General features: G+C 41.6%; 1 protein-coding gene across 1 annotated transcript in view; it reads left to right on the top strand.

The window, feature by feature from the left end:
- The window catches only part of LOC146027273 (calcium-activated chloride channel regulator 1-like), a 51,371-nt gene that overhangs the window by 13,405 nt on the left and 18,711 nt on the right, over positions 1-19,255 (top strand). The window contains exons 5-12 of the mRNA XM_083158213.1: positions 3,662-3,839; positions 4,852-5,076; positions 6,973-7,203; positions 10,171-10,345; positions 11,950-12,056; positions 13,759-13,980; positions 16,250-16,520; positions 18,728-18,892. Coding sequence (XP_083014339.1) covers positions 3,662-3,839; positions 4,852-5,076; positions 6,973-7,203; positions 10,171-10,345; positions 11,950-12,056; positions 13,759-13,980; positions 16,250-16,520; positions 18,728-18,892 — 1,574 coding nt within the window. The remainder of the gene's footprint in view (positions 1-3,661; positions 3,840-4,851; positions 5,077-6,972; positions 7,204-10,170; positions 10,346-11,949; positions 12,057-13,758; positions 13,981-16,249; positions 16,521-18,727; positions 18,893-19,255) is intronic.

Consider the following 19,255-nt stretch of genomic DNA (forward strand, 5'->3'; position numbering starts at 1 on the left):
CAGATTGGCCAAGTGATATAGTGCGCTAATTGGCACTAGTAATCACCTCTTCCACTGAACAGAAGTCCTGTCATTATATCGGGTCTCTCCACAAAGCGTAAGAAGTTACTCTGTATAAATAAATAGTTACAACAGTATATTTGTATAAAAGCCTGGGCTCTGTACCAAGGAACAGAGTGATACATTAGTAGCAGAATTTCTAAGCAAAACCAGTGCTTTCTACTCTAATCTACCTGATTGGTTGTTGTGATAGCACCCCCACCATAGAAAAATAAGGAGGAATACCCCCAAATATAAGGGGAGGTTAAAAGACACAGAGTGCAGACTTGCTATTTTTCTTTTGATCCTAAAGTATACATATTAAGATCTTTTAGTCTTTCCTGGTATGTTTTGTGGTGTAGGCCATGCACCATTTTAGTTGCCCTTCTTTGTACAGTCTCTAATGTATTTATATCCTTCTGGAGATATGAAGAAGGGCTCAGGTGATCAAACCTTGAAAAAGCTGCTGAGGGCAGTGAAACGCATAGGTGCACTGCAAGTAACTTCAGATCCCCTCCACACACGCTGCCAGTGGTATTTACTTTTCCAAGTTTGGCGTCTCTAATAAAGTGGAAAAAACATGGGTCCACCAAGGAGTTCCAGCTTATCGTTTGTTTAGGATTTCAAAACCCTCAAGATTACAACTAACTGGTCCACTCACTGCATCCCGTGGCATAAGATTCATTTGGGGCTATGCTACCTCCTAAAGAGCCCGACAACTATCTTGTTGTAAAAGATCCAGTACAACCTGAGCCCCAATTCACAAGCATCTGGAATACAATCATTTTATCCAATTGTGGACCCACACACAGACCCACTTTGGAGAAATTTCATCCACTGGCATCTTGGAACATTAAAAGACTATTGATCTGAATACAACTTTTTTCAAATACTTTTTTAATGTAACCAAATGTCATATGATTAAAATTGCTTTTCTTTTACAAACCTGACCATTTTAAACAGTTTGTTTTAATTTAATTCTATCGAACCAAAGCGCAATCAACCACTTTCTCTTCAGGTGATCAAAGACCTGTGATAACAAGGTAAGTTCCTCCCAGGCTTGTGCATGAATCAGCTCACAGAAGATTGAGCTGCAATGGCACAGACTCACCAACGGAAGCCACCAGAGAGTCCATACCAGGCAAAAACCACAGAGCTGACATGACAGAAATGAGCCATAATAAATGGCTCCTGACATTAGGTTTATTAAGCCTTTGTCTGCCAGCCAAATTGTGCTTTTAGAACAATTCATGATCTTTACAGTTTCTTATCTTAGTTCTTATAGGGGATCATCCCTCATTTATATATACTGTACCTTGTGAAATGCACTTGTGACCCCCACATGTGCCTGAAATTTGGCCGAAGCTCACGATACTCCTGCGAGGCCACGCCCCATTTTAGCTGCTCTGGGTGTATGTTCTGCGGCTTTGTGAGCTGCTGACCATGCCCCAGTCCATCTGTCTCCAGGAATAGATGCTATGCGCAAAGCATTTATTTAACGCTGCTCTGCTCATCAGAGCAGAGCTGGGCAGCGGGAACTCCCCCCCCCCCCACCATGGGACACTGCCAGCCCGTGGCGGGTAGCCGGTCTGCCCCCCAAAAATGGGATGGTCCTGCGAAAATCAGGACAAGTTGGGAGGTATGTTTATAGCATAGAATGTAAGCTCTCACGGGCAGGGCCTCTCTCCTCATGTGCCTTTCTTAGAATATATAAACCTCTGCCACCCTGATGATTGTTGCATTGTCCTGTCCCCTGCTACAACTATCCATATTTACCATGTACTTGTCCTAAACTGTCTTGTAATGTAATTTGTTTTGCGTTTGCTCATAACTATGCTCTGTAAAGCGCTGCGGAATTTGTATGCGCTATATAAGAAACTAAGAAACTGTTAATAAATAAATAATAAATATTGTGTACATAATTGTTTATCTAAACTGCTTTTCCTTCTTCTTAAATACATGTATGTGGTCTCTACTGTCATCTAGTGGAAGGAAACTATTACTGTTCTTGTTTTATCTATTTTTTTTTTAAATTCTTTATTTTAAAGTGGTCAACCAGCAGAGAAATAAACAAAAGAAACAAAAGGGCCACAAATGCCCAATATTGACCATATTTTTAAAGAACATTAGCAAGCAAAAGAAAAACAAAAAAGACAGATGAATAGGAAGGTATGGAAAGAACAGGGAGGAGGACCACAAAGCAATATCATAACAGTAGTTATAGCATCCAGTGAAAAGAAAAAAAACTAAAAAAACAAAACAAAAACGGCCACATGGAGGTGGGATCATAAATGTAAAGAGAGATCAGTAGGTGTCACCCATGGGCTGCTTATGAAGTTAGGAAGGAGGAGAAGGACTACACTCAGAAAGTAACCAAAGTGCCCAAACTTGGGTGAAAATATGTTGGAGATAATAAGTTTTTTCGGTACTTGTGTAGTTTCATGGCGCCAGCATGGCGCCATGCATCTGTGTCCACCTGCGGGGCTGTAAACTCCATGCCAACGTGGATAGTTCTGGCAGAGAACGGGACCGGGTCATGACTGTTGGGCCTGCCTGACAGTCGTGACCCAGGATTGAATACCACCCAAAGTTTAGTTTGTCACTACACTGGGCATTTGTGTGTGATACTTATGTGGTAATGGGTACTACTTGCTTATTGTTTTACCTTGTGGGTACTTGGGTCATGGGATACATTTCTGGACACATCAGCTGAGCCCAAATAGCCATCCCCAGAAATCGTACTGCCGCTAACACTGTTCATCCAAAAGCAGCCAGCATTTGGCCTGCATGCGGAATAAAACATTTTTATCCCCTGCACTGGTTTATCAAAGAGCAAAGGGGGTAATTCAGACCTAATTGCTACTGAGCGAATTAGCAACGTCCAGCTATCATGTAGATGCTGCCCTGCTAGAGTGAAATCCCGCCTTGTGAATGAATGTGCTGTCTGTGTGGATGGATGTGAGCCGCTAGCATAGAATTCGCAGTTGAGTAAAAATGACAAAATCCTTTGTTACAGGCTCACCGACAAATGATTTTTCCAATGAGCACCATTGGCGGCTGCGATGAATACAGGCACGCCCGCCTCTAAAATGCTTGGGCATGCCTGCGTTTTCCTAGGCACACGTACCGTTTTTGCTGGCTCCTTTTTCTGCACTCCCATAAATCTGCCAGTTACCACCCCTTGGTGCCTATTTCCTGTCAATCACCTTGCAAGCAGCTAGGGAAGGCAAATAGTAGCAAGATATCTTCGGTAGCAGAGGTTGCGCATGCTTTCCATGGGTCTTATGCATGAGCAGTGTATCGATAATTGGCCGCTGTGCAATCAATTCTGAATCAGCCCTTAAAGGGATATGTCTGCAAATCAAAACAGGACTCAGGTGCGGTGCATAAGTGCGACTTTATAAGCAGCAGTTACACTGAACAATGAGAGCAGCAGAACTACCCGTGTAACATAAACTTCCTGTGTAACAAATACTTCCTGTATGGAAAGGGAATAGCAATGATGCACCACATACAGCATACATTTACAGTATTAGGTCAAAGTTTTTGTAAAAGTAAATCTACAGTTTGCAATTCTTTGGAAGTCCTATATTGAATACTCCATGCTCATTTCCTACAACAGGTGCTCTGTCGATGTAAGCGGTTCCAACATAATGCAGGAATGTAAAGGGGATTCCTGTTTAGTACGGATGTGCAACATTGACTCCAGTACAGGCCTTTATGAACAAGGGTGTCTCTTCCTGCCTGACAAAGACCAGCACGTGCAGGAATCTATTATGTATTTACAAGCACTTCCTTCTGTAAGTAGCATCTCATCATATACGAATTGCTCAGTAAACAAAGACCTATATTTGATTATTTATTTTGCAAAGGCCTATCACACTGTGGGGGAATTGGTGCTTTACATTGGTGGGAATATTGCTCAAAAGTGCTCACTACCCCATAGCGTAGCAGGCATTTTAAAGTGAATTTGGTTTGGTAGAAGGGGATGAATCGGGTAGTCATTGCACTGTTTAATCTCTGTGGCAATGGCAATCCGCCCTTTTGCCCATAACTGAATATCCTTGCAAGAATTTAGACATTCAAATCTACTTTGGGCTAAAGGATATACCCTACATTGCTACTTGAGCCATACCACTGTCCATCTGAACTGTTTCCATGGGGTGGATTTTCTAAAGTTTCGAAAACAGACAAAGGGAGTATTCTTTAGCAACCAATCAGATGCTAGCTATAATTTTCTAATATGCAAAAGACTTGCAGGCCTATCCAATCGGTGGCTCTACAGCTGTCGTGGCTCTGTTGCAGGGCATTATAGGATGTGTATAATACCCGGTTGGCGGACAGCTGATGTCAGTGGATGTCAGCTGCCTGACCTGTTCCTGTACAGGGTGCCCGCAGATCTAAGATACCATAGAGGTGTCGTAGATCTGCGAGTGCTGTAGAAATCATTTGATGGTCACCAACTAGATCTGACAATCGGTGCTTCCTTCATTGTATTCTATATTAATAGTCAATTGGTAAGCAACCTGCAGAGATTCCAAACCAGCACATAAACCTCCCTTTATTCAATATCCCCAGCATCTCTATAAATGGGAAAACAATAAGTTTACTTTCCTCTCCATAGCTAAATGCAGCGTTTAAAAAAAATTCTGCTAATTTCAAATAATTCCTTATAATTCAACATTAATACTGTGCATGGATGCTGCTGAATATTATTGTTATCATTGCATAGTTAATTCATTAAATGGATACTGGCTGCTCTGTGGACCTGTTAACACACATTTATGCTGCATTTGTTGTTCTGTTTTCCAGGTGACAGCATTTTGTAATGAGAGTAATCATAACACTGAAGCTCCAAATCTGCAGAACAGAATGTGTAACTTGCGCAGTACCTGGGATGTCATAAAGAACTCCAGAGATATAAGCTCCACTCCGCCCAGACCTGCCACCAATATTCCTGCCCCCACCTTCTCACTGCTGCAATATAAGAAGAGAGTGATCACATTAGTATGTGATGTTTCAGGAAGCATGGCTCATGTACGTTTTATTTCACCATAAGGTCTTTAATGGAGAGGGAGACAGCCCACATTGCGGGAGGCTTGCCCCCCCCCCTTTCCGGGGGGCTGGTAGGGGACCCAATTTCCGGGACCCGCCAGCCATTCCGGGAGGGTGGGCAATCCTGTCTTAAGCATCAATGCTCTAAATAAAGTGACAACAGTGACGGCATTGTCCCGTCAATTTAATAGTGTGAACATACTGGGCTAGGTGTAATAGGGTGTGATTTTTGGAAATGTGAATTTTTTTTCTCAAATTGACAAGGCAGGATATATCATCAATTTATAGGGGTAATGTTGACGGATGGAGTCAAAATACAGACGCCGGAATCCCGACCGCCGCAATGCCGGCAAATTCTCCCTCTATGGGTGTCCACAACACCCATAGAGCGATAATAAAATAGTGTACCGAGGCACCGGGCCTGCTACGTGGCGAGCACAGCGAGCCCGAAAGGGGGGTGGGGTGATCCACAGCCCCCCTTGTCTGTATTTCGGCAGTCGGGATTCCGGCGTCTGTATTTCGACTGCCGGGATTCCTACCGCCGGAATTTTGTTCTGAATCCAATGTTGGCATATCTAAATATATTTTGGAGTAAAAGGTAAAAAAGATCCTTGACCCTTGCTCTAACAGAACTCACCACTAGTGTTAGGATTTGGAATTGCATAGTGAACATCTAAGAGGATGTGTCACCCTGGGATCTAAACCACCACTACTAGTCCAGAACTGGATTCAGAGCTGAGCCAGGACCACCAGCACTGCAGCAGGAAAGACCTGAAAACTGATGATCACCAAAACCTTGGCAACACAGGAACCGAAAGAATAAGGGGTATAGGAGTCACCTGTAGCACCAGCCTGTAAAAACAAACTAAAGAAGACAGGATAGTCAATGAGAGCACCATATGCAACATACATTTTTGGGAATATCCTTAGTAGATGGTATGCGGGAAAAGTTTAGAATGTTTTAACTGGCGCAATCTCAAGAATGTTTGAGACTACATATAGAGGATCATCTATTCTACAACCTAGGCTCCCATACAGTACAAACATGTGGACACATCAGTTCCTGCTCCATTCCCTGACACACATACAGTATACCTGTAAACACACACTATTGTCCATTTTTATCTGATCATACTGAACCTGTTACAAATGTACCCATATTTGCTGCATTTTTAGCTCTTAGAATGACATTTTAAAGTCTGTGACAAGCTTAATTTTAAAGTTAATGCTTGTTATAAACTTTAAATAAAACCAGCCAATGTGTTACCATTGTAACATGGTAGATAGGAATATTGTACTGACATTTTCAATAACCAGGTTCATACAACCAGTGACCTGCCAGCAAAGTTTTCATGGAATAGGGCAAAATAATATGAAATCATCCTCTGATTATGTGCAGTATTCAATGAGAAATTACTCTATGTGCAGCGAATCCTGTCTAGGATTCGCTGCACATTCGCAGGGTTCCGGAGGGCTGGAGCATTTGCTGCCAGCCTTCCCTGTCACCCTATTCAATGCTGCAGGGGCTCGCTGCCACTGCCGGCGGTTTTTAACCCCTGTGGCGAATGCCACAGGGAGCCAGGGGACGGAGGGGAGATGGAAGCCTCCCTGCCTGCGTCAGAATGTATAGGGGGGGGAGGAGGACACAGGCAGCAGCAGCTGCCCCCCGGGAGAGCTGGCAGGGGCGCTGTGGAGGGAGCTGCTGCACTTTTCCAGCTCGTGCATATGTAATGAGAGGGACCAGTGTGAAGTGAATATCTAATGAGCCGCTCCCCGCCCCCTGCTGGCGAATGTGTAAATAAAATGGTGAATCTGGAGCATTGAATACTGCCCAATGAGTAGAACACACTGTATAATTCCATATATTTTTCATTTTAGTTTGATCGCATTGGACGACTGTTTCAGGCAGCTGAATTTTTCCTCACTCATATCATTGAAGTGGGATCTTATGTTGGGATTGTGGAGGTTTATACAACTGCATATGCCACTTCTAAACGTCTGGTCCAAATAAGCAGCGACCAGGACCGTGCAGAGCTAATATCATATGTTCCCACTACAGTAGTAAACGATGGTTCAGATATTTGCAAGGGGATTCTAGAAGCACTTAAGGTATGATACTCTTGAAGTCTTTATATTAATTCCAGGCAGTCTCCTTTATATTGTGTGTGGATGATGAATTTGAAATAGTTAAAAACATAGGGGACTATTTATTAACTTTTTGGGGGCTTGTCTAAGGTCACATATACCTTAGAAATGTGGATGGCGAGTCCCTCTCAATTTAGAGTGAAAGAAAATTAAAAATGTTAAGTCCCTTTAGTACCTGCATCAGTATCTAGTACCTGTATCAGTATCAGATGATCACCTATAATTACCAGACAATACTTCCTCGTGCTAAAGTTTTCTGTACAGTACATGGGGGGAGGGCACATTGTGGTAACAAGAAGTGAATGTATATGCACCCATACATAAAAAGGGGGAATTTTCTCTTTGAAATTTTGTGGCCCGCTTAGTAGACTATATCACCCAGGGCTATGGTAAAAAAAAAATAGATTTCCATAGATGTGGAAGGGCACATTGGGGCAGATGTATTAAGCCTTAACAAGAGATAAATGCAAGTGTGATAAGGAGATATAAACGTCCAGCCAATCACCTGCCAACTGCCATGTTACAGGCTGTGTTTGAAAAAAGTCAGTAAGGAGCTGATTGGCTGGACGTTTATCTCTCCTTATCACCCTTGTATTTATCTCTTGTTAAGGCTTAATACATCTGCCCCATTATGCCCTATCTTCCCCTTAAATTGCCTGCACAAACATTGGGACACTCTATCTTGAAAGAGGAGGGGGTTACAGTTCTCTTTTAAGTTATGCTCCTCCTTAGTAGTTAGTTATTGCCTGGTTATCAGCGATTGATAATGTACAAAAATTAAATATTTGGGATTTAAAGACCTAGAGGCAAATGTAATGTCACCCGAGTTCGGGGACCGTGCAGGATGCCCGGCTAAACTCTGACTTTTCAAAGGAGCAATCATTTACAAGGCATGGTTTTGCTTTGTAAATGATTGCCCCTTAAAAAAAAATGGAGTTTGTCTAGCATTCTGCATGGCCACCATTGGGTGGAGTTACACCGGCCCCTTATTTTGACAATTTTGGGTCAGGTAACAAAAAAGTGATCCCCATTTAATGTGTTAGGTTGTCTAGTTTAGAAAATGTGAGGCTATCTATTATTATGGAAAGGTGGTTTATTGGTAAAAGTATTTATTTGTAAAGTGTATAATATGAAAAAACCTTGGGCCACATGTAATAGCATCCAAGTTCAGTGGCCGTGCGGAGATGCCAACCAAAATTTTATGTTTTTTTTTAAAGGGGCAATAATTTACAAGGCATGGTTTTACCTGAAAAAGGATTGCCTGTGTAAAAAACCATCCCAGTTCAGCCAACTTCCCACATGGCCGCTGAACTTGGACACTTTTACTATTTTTGATTTTGATTCCCTAATGGGATTTTCTGAAAATACAAAGTCTCATGAAAAAATAAGGTATAATTTGTGTTGGTACTGCATAAAAAAATGTTTGTTACCTTCTAATACTGCACTAATATATGACTTTGGTAAAACAGGGTATGGGTCATTGGGTCGACCAACTGAAGGTCGACCATGGAAGGTCGACATGGGCTAGGGTGTACCAGTAAAACATTTGGCCTTATTCTGGTCGATGCGTAAATTTCCGAATTCTTTCGGATGGCGTTTTTTAGCCGTCTGCGCATGCGTGGGCAACGCTATGCGCATGTGCCACACATGGTCTCCGTACTAGCTCTAACTAATACCATACAGAAATGTGCACCGCATTCACTAGGGAAATAAGGGCGTAATATGGGCGTCATTCGGAACTACACAGGGGCGTAGTTTCAAAGTGGGCTAAACTGGGCGTAAACATGGGCGTACACGAGGGAGTGCACTAATTCTGGTAGGCGTGCATTCGGACAGAACACCGACTGCAAACGAACCAACAGGCAGGAAATATGCGGTCTTCATAAGCAAGTTTCACTTTGCGGACACCACTCGGTCATGCGCTAGGCATTCGGATCGCCCAATTAGTACGGCCGCACCTGAACCACTGTCAGCTGAACACAATACAATCCACTCCTCTTCTCATTACTCATTAATTACACTCTTTTCATTGCTTCAATTGGAACCATTGCAGCCTAAATGGACCATTACTAAACACACAAATATATGCTGAAAGCACGGCTGCATTTTTTACACACATTTACACTGCAATTGATGACCAATAAAAACAATCCCTTTTTAATGAGGTTGCCTAATTGCATAAGTGTGCCATGTGTGTGATGTATGAGTTCCGATGATAGTAGTATGTTTTGCGGAAATATACCGCATTTGTGCGTACGTGCAGCTTCAGGTCCGTTCTGACACTGTAAGACCGTGCAGAATCTTTGTGTGTCCACGGCACACGCAAGGTTTGGATGTAGTCCGTAAACACGCCCTCTTCTTAAAGTGTAAGTCCGTCCGAATGCGGAGGACCTGTGGGCGTTTCTTCTTACAATGTCCGCACAGCGTGGCGTGCAGCCCGCTTTGAAAGAATTCGGAAATTTATGCACCAAGCAGAATAACCTCCATTGTTTTAATTATTGTTCTTGTAATATTGTGTTGTATTAATAATCTGGTAAAACAAATAATTAGAAAATTAGAAAAAAAACTACAATTTTTGTGTTTATGAACTGAAACACCAAATTTGTGCTTGTATTTCCATTGTGCAAGCGTGACCCGGCATGCCTACCAGGAGTGACCCATCATGCCTACTGGCTGGGCAAGGTGTATTGCTAAGGCATGTGAATATTATTTGGGATGTTTGACCCAAAGATTGCTGCACCATTATCCCAGCAAATACTTTATTACATTTCCTTATATTTTATGACCACAGTTCCACTGAGGACTATGGTTAAAACTTTTTTTTTTTAAAGGATTATTATTTTGCACTATTTGTATGAAAGGAATAAATATCTTTAGCTTCTGAGATGTAAAATGTATCTAGTATTTATTTATCTATAATTTTTTACCTAGGTAAATAGTCTTTTTGATGGTTCTGCAGCTGGCACTGAAATAATACTGGTATCAGATGAAGAAGAAGATTTTAAAAAGTGCTTTGGTACAATATCTGAGAGTGGTGCAATAATTCATGTAATAACACTTGGGTCTGAGGCATCAAAAGATTTTCTGCAGTTAGCAGATATGACTGGTAAGTTTAGTGCCATGGTCAACAACTGGCGACCCCCTTCTCAGTATGATTCTCTTCTTTAATCAGAATTTTGGGGTGACATAGTAGGATGAGATATTTTGAATTTTTCAAATTTTAGTTCAAAAGCTTCCGAATTTGCATGTTTTTCAAAAATCACACATGTAACAAGATGCGAATTGCATTGAAAATCTCCCTTTTTGCAGAGAAAATCAAACGAAATCTGTCGGATTTTTTTTTTATCATACTTCAATGGACCGGGCTGTTGGAGCCCGGTGCTGGTTGCAAAATACGGGGACCCCCAGTTTTTTTGTCCTCTGTATTTTTGGAACTTGGACCGGTGCAAGAGCCTGGTGCTGGTTTCTTAAATACGGGAGACCCCCTACTTATTTTGTCCCCACATGTGGGTGGAGGGCATTGGAGTGATGATTGGTTTGAGGAAGCTGGGAGCTATGTTTCATTTGAAAACAAACTTTGGGCGGGAGGATCTCTATAAGTAGGGGATTGTGTTTAAGAATGTTATAATTTTTGTGAATGATATTTTTTATTTTATTGGAGTGACTATTAAACACTGAGATAAAGGACATCTGCGGGTTGTTGTCAACTGTATGTTGCTTGTTCATTTCTTTTTGGTGGAAGAGCATATCTCTATCTATAGAAATTACATCTTGATATACTTTTGTTGTAAGGTAATTTGGATACCCTCTTCCATGAAAAGAATTAATCATTTATTTTGCTTGTGTCTCAAATGTCTGGAAGTCACTACAATTTCTGTAAAGGCGTATTAGCTGACCTTTGGGAATCCCTTTTTTCCATGAAGGATAATGGGCACTGCTGTAATGCAAATATGCATTAGTGCCAACCAGTGTTCCCTCTAAGCTGTGCGCGTGTGCGCGCGCACACAACTCGCCGAGGCCGCGCACAGACATTACAACTGAGCGCACAAAGATTAAAATCTTGTTCAGTGTTTAATAAGGTTGAAAATCACTGCTATAGCCTATATGTGTGGTGTGTGAAGTCTGTAAACATTCAAATTGCTTTATTAACTCAACAGAACTCGAAACCTAGGCCTGTATACGTTGTGACGCACAAAAATGTAAATTTTCTTCCAAAGTTGCACAGCCAATATCTTTTGCCGCACACAGCCTTCGTAAAATTAGAGGGAACATTGGTGCCAACCTCTTTCATGAAATTAGAGGTGACAATTTTCTAATCTTCAACTGCAAGGTCAATATCGAGGAAGGAAATTCGGTTTGGGTTTATAGTGTGAGTGAAATATAAATGATAAGAATTAGAATTCAAATAATCAACAAAAGATTGTGCTTGTGTGGGGCCCCCTTCCCAAATAAAAAATAAGTAATCTATGTACCGGCCATAGAGGACGAGATTTGCGCCAAATCCGCCATCATAGATAAGATCTTCTACTTCTCCCATATAGAGTTTAGAGTAACTGGGCACGACTCTCGTCTCCATGGCCGTACCTATCACCTGTAGGTAATGGGTACGGAGAGTAGTGCTATGAATTAACCACACATTAAAAACATGTTAATATGAAGTTTCACCAATCTCTATTTGTATATAGAAATAACGAATATCTTGTCTTTTAGGGGGGCAAAAACATTTTGCAAGCGATAAATCAGATGCCAATGATTTGATAGATGCTTTCTGTGTAATCTCAAATGGAAATGGTGATATTACTGAGAAGACTATCCAGGTAACATATGGTATATTGCTTTTAAATTAATTTACTTAGCATTAATTCAGCAATACTTAACTTGATGTGAGGGTTTTTTGTAAGTCGTCATCTTTTGAATTTTTTGGAGCAAATTAAGGCTAGAATTCTGCTTTTGTAACAATAATTTTTATGTGTTTTGTGGAAGAAAGAAAAATCACACACTTTTATGTACATCTAACTACAAATGCTAATTTAGGATAATCAGAAAAAAAATCTAATTTTACAATAAACATTAAGAAAAATCCAAAGAAGAGAGAGATGATCACATTTTTTTTTAACTGTGATTGTGTTTTAAAGTGTTTTAAAGTGTACCAAGATATTGTGTATGCCTTTTATATTTGTAGTGTTTAATTCTATATCACTTTGTTAAATACTTCCTTAACTTTTGGCTGCACCCTTCAGGAGGAAACAGGAAACAGGTCGGCATTATATTACTGGAACTGTAAAGCTGGTGAACTGATTTCAGTCTTCATACTTATTCTTTAACCTTTTCCTATTGCCTGACTGCCTTACTTACTGTGGCCTGATTAACAGCCAAGAGCAAATCCAAAAAAGTAGCAGGCAAGGAGCAATTTGCTTCTGAAACAAACCATTTTGTAATGCAAGGGTTGCAAATGCATTTGTTTTTTGCATACATGATAAATACAGACCACTGGCGGCTACTACCATTTTTTGGGGTAAGGTGGCTGCTGCTACTGGTGGCGAAGAGAGTAAGCCCCAGCCAGCAAGGTCCTGGTGCAATGTGCAATGGATCTGGAAGGAACAGGGACCAGTGCATGTGCATATGTGATGGCTTAACTGTGCATGTGTAAAACCCTGGCTTTTATGGACTGCATTGGCTTCAGCCATTAGATGCTGGATTGGGAAGGGAGGAGCTTCTGAAAGAAAGCAGCTCTCTGCTAATTGCAGCCTGTTCTGGCACTCCAGGAGATCGGAAACACCTCCCAAAGGGACTGCTTGTCCTTCGGGTGATTGGCAGGTACTACTGTCAATAGGAAGTCACTGCCAGTCACAGAGAAGCCACTGAGCCAGTGTAGTTACAAATACTGCAATTGGCTCAACTGAGCTCACTGAAGTGGTGGGTTTTACTGATAGGGCTCCGGTCCTGCAGGTTAACATGGTTTTGCCAAGGTGAAAATTTCTCATGGTTTTGTTATTGTTTTTTTTTTTAATTTGAATCTTATATTAAACATGTTATACAGTTATCGCTAAACTCTTAATCAACTGTACACTATGCTCATGGCCTGGTACTTGTACTCACTTCCTCTTTTGTTAGCTCCCTTCACTATCTAAGTTTAAACATTTGATTTAGTGATCACGGTCACTTTTTGATTAGAATCACCAATCAGGAATACCCACACATTGCTGATTTAGTAGGTCAATCACCTGCAAAACAGCAAATTGCCCAAATTATTCATAGATGTATGGGGGTCTTGAAGTTGGAGAATACAGATTACATTGTAGTTATACAAAAAATAGGTAACAGAAAAAAATTATGATTAAATTATTTGTTTCAAAGGATGATAAACCTTTTTCTTCAACAATATTGCATTTATAATCATAAATGGCTTCTAATCCACAAGTACTATATTTTTACTGTGTGTAATAGTGGTAATAGTAGTTTGTATAACAAGTTGTAAGATGTTTTTTGACTTACAGTATAACTCTTTTATTTTATCAGCTGGAAAGTAGGAGTTCAAACCTAGACTCTGAGCATTGTATGAATGGCAGCATTTTTATTGACAGCACAGTTGGCACCTACACGTTCTTCCTAGTAACATGGCAAGTCTCTGTTCCAAGTATCAGCTTACATGACCCAGAAGGAAATGTATACATTGGAAATCAGTTCACCAATAACAAACTTTCTAAGTCATCGAGACTTCAAATCCCCGGAAAGGCAGAGGTAATACCAAACGTGTACATTACTTATAAAATGCACTGTCTGATGCATGAATTACATATTTACAGGATATGCTGGGGTGTATAAGAAACTGTTATTAAATAAATAAAATAAATATTGGGCAATGGGCCTGATTCTAGTCTGATCGGAAGGGGCCGAATTTATGATTTCTCTTCCCTTCAGCCACATGTGAGGGGATGTGTTGCATACTAACAAAGGGAAGTGGGTGCCGCGTGTGTGTGGGGGCTTGTTAGCGGGCATTCAGCGGGCAGCGCTGACCTGTTCACTGGGCTGAATTGGGCCCAATGGGAGTTGATGAGCTCTAGTTGTTTTCAGTATTCCACACCTCCCAACATTTAGTGAATGGAGTCAGGACCCTCATCAAAAAAATGTGTAGCCTCAACAAAAGGGCCATGGCATAGGGCTTCTGGCCATGTCCCCTGTCCCTCTGTCTCCAGCGAATAGACGCTGTGTGCATATTTGACAGGGGGTCTCCCAACTGAACCCCCACTGTGGAACATTGCTGCCCACAGGTGGGATAGCAGGACAGTCTCAGAAAAAGTGAGTGTCCTGCAAAAATAGGGACATTTGGGAGGTATGTATATTTATTGCAGAAAGTGTGAGTATATCATTCATTTGTCAATATTCAATATGGAGAATTCTGCATAGTTCTCATGGTTAGAAAAAAATGCAATCTTTTAGCTTAGTAATTAAGATGCATACACATTAGATGACATGCAAGCGATGCAGTGTTGTCAATGATTTCTCTGGAGATCTCAGACCAGTGATATACTGTAGTGCACACACACTTGCAAAATATTGCATTAGTGAGCACATCCGGGAGTATGCTGCATTAAGGCATGATGAATGCAATATTGATGTTGTGCACAGTGGAGTGATTTTACAGTATTTATACTGAACACACATGATTGGCCAGGGCCTGATTAAGGGTTTCAGCTGCCATAGGCTAATATACAAGTGGCCACCACCAATTATTTAGCTCATCTTTAGCTAATGATCTGTAACAAGCTCGGGCCTCAGCTCTATTCATATTGCCGCTTGCCTCCCTAGCAGTGCTGGGAACTGTGGCACTGGCATCAATCACAGCCTCCGCGATGGACCAGATGCAGCTTTCACAGGATCTCCTCTTACCTGCTTCACTGCCCCAGTGACGGCAATACCACCAGGCATTTTCCCACCAGAAAAATTTGGCAGCACCCCCTCTCTAAACAAGTAAAGACCTCCAACCTTGCCTTACACCTCTGATTGCCTCCGCTGCATCTGTGGCTAAGACCCGCAGATCTAATTGTCTGTCCTGGTGCTCCTACTGGCTCCTGCTAATGAAAAATTACCCTCACAAAATGGCTTCCTACAACAGCAGACCGTTTTTAAGTATGCTAGAGGAGGTGGTGCTCGATAATCTTCTGGCGATCTGCAGTAGAGTCTGAGCTCTTTAGTGCTCAGACCACATCGCAGTGGAGGTTCACGCATGTGCAGCAGGGTTTGAGCACTAGAAAGTTCACACCATACTGCTCCCAGCAGAATGAGGCTGCCACAGGCATCTTCCTGTCTTCGGACACCCCTATTCGGTATGGTGATGCAGCAGGAGATGTCTATTGCAAGCAGACACCTCCTGCTGCAGTAGCAATCTAGGCCTAGGATGGAGCACTGATTGCCAAGCAAGCTGCCTGTCACAGAGCCCAGGAGACTCCTGACCTATTACCACATTCTAAAAATCAGTGACACTCCTTCATTTTCACAAACGGAACTGTCAACGCCCATCCCTCACCTCCAAGATGGGCCCATACTGTCAATCACGGACAGTCTGCTGCTGCTCTGGATCCAACACCCATTTGAGTACCCACAGAAAGGTTCCTGCTGTAATACTGTTACTGTACCCTGATGGCAGAGTCCATGGTCAGAAATGGAATCACTTTCCCTTTTGTCATTTTCTCTATATGTGGGCAAGTTCTTCAAGTGAGACTGCCCAACCTGCAAGATACTTTCTGAGTGTGTACCGCAAGATTTGATTGGTCTTTATGTTACCTGGGTTTACAGTAGGTTTATAATATAAAACTAATAAAGCCATAATTTGATTTACTATTGATCATCCTTAGCATAAGGTGGTATGACCAACACTTGAGGTAACACCACTTTTAACCTGCTTTAATAAATCTAATTTAGCACTGAACACACCTTATTGTTTAGCGTATAACCATTCCCTTTTTAAAATGTGATCAAATGCAGTAATGACTGTTTTTTTTCTTTTTAGAGTGGAGCCTGGCATTACAGCCTATGTAATAACCTTACAGAAAATCAAGTACTGAGTATGATAGTGACATCCAAGGCTGTGGATAAAAGTGTGCCTCCCATTACTGTTACTGTCCATATGAACCAGGACACGATTAGTTACCCAAATCCAATGGTTGTCTATGCATCAGTGCACCAAGGTCTATTGCCTGTGACCGGAGTAAAGGTGACAGCATTGATTGCGGTACAAAATGGAAACTCTGTGAGTCTAGAACTTCTGGACAATGGAGCAGGTAATGTTTCCAGGAACTAAATATATATGAGGGGCAAAATTATCTTCAATTAAGGGACAGTGCCTCAGGTCAGAAAATATATCCAAGAGAGATAACTGACTATCACTTGTAATACATGTTTTGTTATGCAACATATACTGTATCTCATGTTACAGATGTAGCCACGTTCATCTTTATCACCAAGAGTCTTATTTGCTGCAAATATTCCATGGCAAGTGTGCTCACAACAATGACACATGCATGCGCTCGGCCATAGGAATGAATGGGTGGCATACCTAGTTACAGCTACACGTGGCTCGGCGTGTCATGTTTGCCCATGTGGCTGTGCCACTACATCTGTACCTTCATCTTTAAAAGTATCATTACGTTCTCTTTCTAAATCTCCCAGTCAGAGTCCAACTACCCCACTGGGGTACAAAAGGGAATTCTTGGGTAGGCCCCACTGCTCAAGGGCCCCACTTTATCCTCTATGGGTCAGGTTCCAGATGGTGCAGTAAATTTTTACATTGTTACTCTAATTGAAGTTCAGCTATCTGGAGGAGCAGGACCACTGATAAATATAGTTTCTTTGTTAGATTCTATAGAGACTACACTGAGAATCATGGTTAGTTGAGAGTCTGTGGTGGATGACCACAACCCCATAAGCAGGGGCCCCTATTATTATAGTTTTCCAGTGAGCCCTTCTTGCCCCAGTCTGACATTGCACCTAGTCGTCATGATAATAAACATAAAAGAAAGTATTAAAAATAAATCAATGTCATTAAAGTATTGAGTTACAAAGTAAAAAATGTAAACATTCAATATTAAGAGTAATTTTAAGGTAATCAAAACTATACTGCACAGGTCACATCCTCTCTGGTCTACTGTTTGCAACAATTACAAAAAACAAATGTTGCTACTGTACTATTCCTCATGAATAAGAAGTCACTCGGCCACAATCTCCATAGGAATGAATGGGGATGCGTCAGTTCCTACGCTCTGAACAATCAGTGTGTCCCCTTGATGTTCAGGCATGCTGGACCCTATACTGAGTATCCCGCTGCTATAGAGTCAAGTGCCCTGTTTGAGCCAAGCCTTGGTTATTTTCAAAATATGGGGACCTCACACTATGGGGGTGATTCACAATGGCTCGTATAGAGCCAAATTTGGTCCGGGTAATGTGTGGGGCCTCTGTGCAAACAAATTTGGTGACTTTCACAGTTGCCAAGGCATTTGCACGGAGGGGGGCAGGAACAAGACAGACAGGGTGCTGGTGCATGGGGAAACCGGGCATCCCCATGTGAATGCAGGCGTGCTGAAGCCTGCATGACATGACATCAGCGCCATCCCCCTGTTCGACCATCTCCAGGCCAGATAAAAGTAAGATGAGACTGATTTTTATCTGTGAGCGGGCAAAAAATCATTAGATGGTCGGCAGCCATTGAATGTTTTTTTGGCCGTATACCCGAATGTTAATGGATGTGTCAGAGTACACAGCCATTCACATGCTGGGGCAGACATTTACACAGAGATGGGAGGCGGGCGTTTGCTCGTCTGGTGGGTGAGTTTAAGAGATAGTTGGGATGCTCCTCTGCGGCTGCACCCTGACTACGCCTAAACGTACTCAGACTGCCTGTTGCAGGGCAGCGTAGGAGGCCAAAAATCTTGGCCTAGCCTTTCCCGGCACACACCCGTCTCTGGAAATGCTGCCCGCCCCTGTCCCTCCCCACGAATACCTCTGCCTGTTAATCAAGCAGAGGCACACGCTATTCTGCACTGTAATCGCAGGACCCTTTCAGCACATGTGCAGAACAGGTCCTGCGATCAGGGAAAAGTTTGGGTTGAAGTGCTTATGCTGTCCAACCTGAACTAGCCCCAATGCTATTTATGTGAAAGGAAAGAGTATAATTTGCTCTGAGTTAGCTCTTTGATAATTGTTAATTGAAAGATAAACCAAGCGCTCTATCACTAACAAGACATGGCTAGGAAGAGCATTTCCCTTTTACAACCCAACATTTATAATTTAACCCTATAGTGCACAAAGGACTGCATAATAAGGAATTAAAGGAAAATGGGAAAATATATTAATAATATATTAATCCAAATGTCAGCAAATTCAAGGACAACAAACACTTTCAAATAATGCTACATTCTATAGAATGGGATGCCATATAAATCATGCAATATAAATTTATCATGCATTTATTTTTTATTACTCTTTTTATTAGGTGCTGATATGATCAAAAATGATGGTGTCTACTCAAAATACTTCACCTCTTTCACAGAAAATGGAAGACACAGCTTAAAAGTTCATGTTGAGGGTGAGGGCACAGAGAGTCGGGTGGCAGTGCCCTTGAATCGCGCTCTTTACATTCCTGGATATATAAGAAATGGTATGTACAGTAACATGATAAAGAATATTAGCAGCCACCTAGGAATTCCATAGTGTTGTAGAGCTAGAAGGCTGTATAATATCATTATAATCTTAGTTGTCTGTAAGTAAATGTACAGTAGGGGGAGCTCTTTCCATTATAATACACACATTTTCCTATTGAAAACTAACACGTGACATCAGTAATCGGAGGCTATGTGCAATCACATTAGTACTCTTCATTTAGGATGAAGCTTATATTCCGCAATTATTTGCACATTCCATAGTACAAAGAGTCTACTATCATAATAACTATACTTATCATAAAATGTGTCACCGGTAACCATTTAATAGTAAACTTCCGTGCTAAAATTGCACCTAAGGA

The sequence above is a fragment of the Crinia signifera genome, chromosome 8 (assembly GCF_055691185.1).
Source record: "Crinia signifera chromosome 8, ASM5569118v1, whole genome shotgun sequence".
NCBI classification, from domain to species: domain Eukaryota; kingdom Metazoa; phylum Chordata; class Amphibia; order Anura; family Myobatrachidae; genus Crinia; species Crinia signifera.